The sequence below is a fragment of the Chinchilla lanigera genome, unplaced genomic scaffold (genome assembly GCF_000276665.1).
Source record: "Chinchilla lanigera isolate Chin_1 unplaced genomic scaffold, ChiLan1.0 scaffold00048, whole genome shotgun sequence".
NCBI classification, from domain to species: domain Eukaryota; kingdom Metazoa; phylum Chordata; class Mammalia; order Rodentia; family Chinchillidae; genus Chinchilla; species Chinchilla lanigera.
In genome coordinates, this window is record NW_004955449.1 from 8,941,684 (window position 1) to 8,947,974 (window position 6,291).

Sequence of the window (6,291 nt, forward strand, 5' to 3'; positions counted from 1 at the left end):
CTAAAATATTCCTTGTGGGAGTGGACTCAACTTGGAGATGTGAGCATGAACTCAAGTTTAGCTTAATCTGAACATGAATGGTGACAAATATGGATATTTGTTTAGAACTGTCTACAGGTCTCTGGTTACCATACACACATGTATGTTCTTGTTCTGACCTAGAAGTAATAATATCTCATTAGCAAGGAAGATCCTACTAGCACCCAGATCTTGATTTCTAATACTATTTTCCAATAAAAAGAACCAGCATTCTTTGTAGAAATGGTTGGTTTTAAAACTGGCCCAGGAAAGGTAAAGAGTTAATCTGGAACATCTTCTAGTGCCATAAAGTAAGAAAGCCCTAGGAAACAAATAAAGACGAAACGTGCAACCATAGGTATGTAAAATTGAGACAGATATCAGCTTAAAAAAAAAAGGTTCCAGTGGCCAAAGATGGAAAAATTTGAACAGGAAAGGAAAAGATCATTACATTATAATTAACAGTATAAAATGAATACCCACAACGATATGCTTATGTAAATAAGTGATTGAATAAATGGGCAAATATCCCATGCGGAAGAATTCTAGGTAATTTTTGTATATACTCCGCCTTTAAGGAGATTGTAAGTACCTGTTCTGTAAATGTGAGCTGAACATTCTGACTTAATTTCAGAGTGTACTATTGAATACAAAGAAAAAAGTAAATTTACAGTGGAGAAACACTAAAATACAAACATAAAAAACACTAGTTCAAGTCAGATGAGGAAACTTATCAACAGTGATAAGCTATACTGATAAGTGTGTATCCTTGGTGCGATGTGCTGATGATGATATTTTACTTCTGTACTCTTCCATCCAAAAATCCATAACCCTAAAACACTAATGAGATAAGCCCTAAGTTAAGGATATTTCTACAAAATACCTGACTTGTACTCAAAACTTCCCAACCTCATCAAAGTGACATGATGACTAAATGTATGGCTTGGAACAGAAGAAAATATTAAGGAAAATCTTGGGGGAAAGTGAGTAAAGTATAGACTTTAATAATAATATATCCATGTTAGAAATTGGGCATAGTGTGTATGTCTGTACTGTTGTCATAATTTTTCTGTAATTCTAAATTTATTCTAAAATATAAATTTTATTCTAGATAATTTTATGAAAGGGATTACTGAAATAGCCCAGTAAGGGATTTCCATCCCTTTGACTACTTTCTCACTTTTAATTTTTAGTGATTGATTCTTACCACTTCATAAAGTATAGAATCATGATAGTGTCAGAGGCAAAAGTACATAGTTGCTGCCCCTCTGCCATTATAATATCTGTAGTCTGACTCTCTTATACCTAAGTTGTCTACTTTTTTCAAAAGATAGGTTTCACCTGTTGAATTTCCTGTGACCAATTACCTCAAGAATGAAAGCAAAAAAAAGTCATCAGAGATAGTAAACTCTGGGCTTTGACAATTCCTATAAATCAAGATCGACTGATACTTCTGTAATATCTATACTGAGCCCACTGTCATTTCTCTCTTTTACAGCCAGTGTCCAGAAGGATACATCTGTGTGAAGGCTGGTCGAAATCCCAACTATGGCTACACAAGCTTTGACACCTTTAGCTGGGCTTTTTTATCTCTATTTCGACTCATGACTCAAGACTACTGGGAGAATCTTTATCAGTTGGTAAGGTCCAAATTAACACATGTGGTATTTATTTTTATGTGCATATATAAAATGATAAGTATACTCTTACTTATCTTACACATTTTACACACAAAATAATAAACATACTTGTTAATAAACCTCTGATACAGAAAAGAGAATTCAGTGTACAGCAAGTGTTCTTAGAATCCTCATCCACCCTTCATTCACTCAGAATTATATTCAGGCAGGGAGGTGAGATTTTTCATATGAGACAGGCTTTCTGCTAGGGGCTATGGGGAATGCAAAGAATATTCATTACTTTAAGGAGTTTATAATTTAGTTGTGGAGATAAAACTGACATGTGAAAAGATTTTTAAAAATCAGTTATTGTCTTGGTTACTTTTCTCTCCTTGCTGAGACAAAATGCCTGATGCCCAGAATTAAAGAAGGAAAGGTTTATTTAGCTCACAGTTTGTGGAAGTTTCAGTCCATGCTTGGCTGGCTCCCAGGCAGAGTGGCACATGGCAGAGGACAACAATTCAGGGCAGACAGAAGATAGGAAAAACAACAAGAGCAAAAGGGAGGAGCAGAAGAGAGCAGGATCTTTCCTTGTACGCACACTGCCTGCCCCAGGGAGGGTGTAGCACTCACACCCATAATCCCAGCATTGGACCATAGATCAATCATAAACTCTAGAAGCCCATGCCACAACTGCAGGAGGCTTTGAGGGGACAGCCAGACACAAACCATAATAGTTATATAAAATTTGAAATGAAACAATAGCTAGTTGAGGCTAGAAGAGGAGGGAAGATACCATCTCTAGAAGATGTAAAGTGCATGATGCTGTCGATGTGGAAACACACTCAAGGAAATTAAAGACAGAACCTTTCTTTGCAATAGTGCCTTGTTTGGTGAACCCTAATGGAGACATTTTGGGGAAGGTTGAGTATATATACAATAATTTGAAATGTGTTTATGAGGTACGACCAACAAATCTGGTCGATATTTAAATTTTTAAAACTTTATTACAGTAAAGGACATAGCACCATTAATTCCCCTCAAAATCTCTTCCAGTTCAAACCACTTATCCTGTTGTTCTTGCCACTTTCAGAGGCAGTTGTGGTAGACCTCTTTCCCAAGTCTTTACTCATGCTATGGTGGCTGCCTCCCTGTCTGGAATTGTTTCAAAATCTCTCCCTTTCTTGGTTATTCTGACTTGAGGGAAGACTCAGGAGTGGGTGACTTATCAGGTGAATAAGGCACACTGTAATGTTTTTGAGAGCATGCCTTTCCGTTAGATGGCACTTGTCAGGAGCATTTACCTATTTTTGATCACATCTCTTTTGTGCGAGACACAAGAAAGGACTTCCAGAACTGCTTCAGAAAGTGGAAAGAGCAATGAGATAAGTGTAGTTTTTTTTTAATTTTAAAGAGAGTAGTAAATGAGAAACAAAGAAATAGAACAGTAGCAGCATACCAGCATCAAAAACATAAACAAATCAAAGCAAGAACATTCAAAGTGATACAGAGTCTCAAGACATTAATACGAATCAACAGTGGTTGTCACGTGACATGTCGCTATCCTCAACTACATTGCTCAGATTACCAGATGCAAGAATGAAAGATTGCTCAAACCATTATAGGGAATAAGAAAATAATTCTTCGATAAAACAGTAGAGACAATACAGACTTTCACTAGACAAGATGGTAGGAGTTCACCATTGTAATTCCATTGCATATTGTTACCTTCAAAAATCAGTTGCTCAAAATGAGGAGAATCTCTCTCTCTCTCTCTCTCTCTCTCTCTCTCTCTCTCTCTCTCTCTCTGTCTGTCTCTCTCTGTGGACTAGGAATTGGACTCAGGACCTCGTGCTTGCTACGCAGGTTCTTGTGTTGCTGAGCTATATCCCCAGCCCAAGGGAAAATATTTCTAACAGTGGTAATCATATCTTTGTTGGGAGACATTATACTAAGATATCAATGAGATTTGTCCTTCTCTTCCCTAGACATTACGCGCTGCTGGGAAAACCTACATGATATTCTTTGTCCTAGTCATTTTCTTGGGTTCTTTCTACCTGGTGAATTTGATCCTGGCTGTGGTGGCCATGGCCTACGAGGAACAGAATCAGGCCACGCTGGAAGAGGCTGAACAGAAAGAGGCAGAATTTCAGCAGATGCTTGAACAGCTGAAAAAGCAGCAGGAAGAAGCTCAGGTACTGAGTAGTACCTTGCAAAGCTTTATTTTGTACTTTCTTGGTACAGATATTGTTGTACTATAGCATTAACTTGAACTGGCTTTTCATATGGCACACAGATATTGTCACTATAAATGACAAAGCTGTTCAATCCTGAAAGTGTTTCTGAAGGGGGAGGAAAGGAAACTTTTAAACATTATGTACTATGGAGAAACCAGGTAGTAGGTAAGGATCACGTTGAGTGTCAGGTTTGCTATGCAATTGTCTCATTGAAACTGAGGGAAGAAGTTAATTGTAGTTGAATTTTAAAAAGAAATACACCTGACAGTTCCAACTAAACTTTTTCACCTCTAAGTATAACATTTGAGGCTTCATTCTAAAGTCAGTTGATCTCAGAGGTTAACAAGATAACCTTATTCATACCGACACTTAATCAGTCTTTGAGATTTCTGTATTACAAGAGGTGTCTGCTGTAGTCATATCAAGATATCAGGTCAGCATCTGAAATTATGTGCCTGCTTTAGATTTTTATTAATATTCATTTGTTTGAGTTAGAGATTTAGTGTATTGGGCCTCATGTCTTGAGAGAAGACAGCAGCACAGGATTGGATTAAAAAGTGAGCAGGGGTAGCTCTATATTGTCAGGTGAAGATTATGGGAGATAGTAAGCATCTGATTCATGTCAGGCAGAGTTATAGTTCCTCCAAATCATTGCCAATCTTTTATACAGTCAGTCTTTTTAATGTAAATCTTTCTAATAAGTATCTTATTTATTCTAACAAAAAATGATGCTAAACAGCTTTATGTATCATTATTTTTCATCTTCATACTTCTTTTATGAAATATCTATTCAAATCTATAAATCTCCTATCTTTTTTTCTATTCTCTTGGGCTGGTTACCTTCTCATTAGAGTTTTAAGTGCTCTGTATATATTCTAGGTACAAATACTTTATCATAGATACACTTTGAGAACATTATCTCCCAGGATAGGATTTGTATTTTCCTTCTCCTAACAGTACTTTTTAAGAGCAACATTTTAAAATTTGATGATGTACACTTTATGAAGTTTATTTATTTTTTGGCTTGTTCAAAAAATAATTAGTGGTTGTGGTGTAGTATCTAAGAAATTTTTGCCCAACCAACACAACGAGATTTTTTTCTGATAGTTTTGTCTTAATGCTGCATAGTTTTATGTTTTATATTAAGGACAATAATCCACTTTAATTTTGCATGAAGTATGAGTCATATATATCCTCTTTTTGCACAAAAGTATATACTTATCCCAAAATTATGCATTAAACAAAAATATCCTTTCTTGGCTTTGAACTTTGGTGACAAATATTGTCCCTATGTATATGAATCTATTTAGGACTCTTCTCTGTCTAAGCGATTTGTCTGTTTACAGCAATACTGCATTCTCTTACTACTGCAACTCCATAGTAAGACTTCTGATGGTTCAGCTCTCTCTCTAACTTTAGTTGTCTTTTAGCTGGTCTAGGTACATATGAGTTTTGGGATAAGCTTGCCTATTTCAATTTAGATAGTTTCTATTACTATATCTTCAAGTTTATCATCTCTTTTCTTCACTATCTAATCTTCTGTTAATTTTGCCTAGTGCATTTCATTACAGACATACTTTTCATCTATAAAACTGGATCTTCATCTTCTTTATATTTTCTGTCTGATTAATGTTTAGAAGATACACAATGTCCTTGTGTGCTAATTCTAACATCTGCATCAGTTCATATTAATTTTCCTCTTCACCTTTGATATATATTCTTTCCTTGTATTTCTGAGTCTTCAACTGACTTCCAGAAACTGTCAGTTTTACCTTTTTGAGTGCTAGATATTTCTGTATTCATACAAAAACTCTCAATCTTTGTTCTGAGATATAGGTAGCTCATTTACAAATCATTTGATCCTTTTGCATCTTCATGTAATGGTCCTGTGTGCTGATGTTTCTGTGATTTTTTTTTCAGATGAATGAATGCAGATATTCAATACTATCTGAAAAAATATTATCTGAATGATATTATATAATTGGAATTTATAAGCCCAAAGTTTAAGTTTTTAACAATTGTGAGTTATTTTGTTGATTCATAACATAGTAGTTGATCCTATTTGAAGAATTTTTGATAAAACATGAAATTAGCAATGAGTTGCTCAGCTAATTACTGATCTCTACCATAGATTTAGCATTTGCAGCACATGCAGGTTTTGCTGTTTGCATCTTGCCTCAGATATGGAGTAGTAATATGATTAAAATCTATTGATTCAAACAGGAAAGTATAAGCAAATTTGAAAATCTTATAGAGTATTGCTCTTACTGCTAGAAAGTTCTACCATATTTCAATCACTTAAGAATTCTATTTTGTTACTATATATATATTTTTTTAAGAGTAAAAGAGGATAACATAATAATAGGAGGGGCTTACCAAATTACAGACAAAGTGGTAGGAAATTATCAATGGTTATT

At 35.1% G+C, this 6,291-nt stretch overlaps 1 protein-coding gene across 3 annotated transcripts in view; it reads left to right on the forward strand.

Annotated features, from left to right (window-relative positions):
* The window catches only part of Scn3a (sodium channel, voltage gated, type III alpha subunit), a 112,851-nt gene that overhangs the window by 45,230 nt on the left and 61,330 nt on the right, over positions 1-6,291 (forward strand). For all 3 annotated transcript variants that reach the window (XM_005393301.2, XM_013518814.1, XM_005393300.2), the window contains exons 10-11: positions 1,517-1,658; positions 3,626-3,832. In XM_005393301.2, the coding sequence (XP_005393358.1) occupies positions 1,517-1,658; positions 3,626-3,832 (349 nt within the window). The remainder of the gene's footprint in view (positions 1-1,516; positions 1,659-3,625; positions 3,833-6,291) is intronic.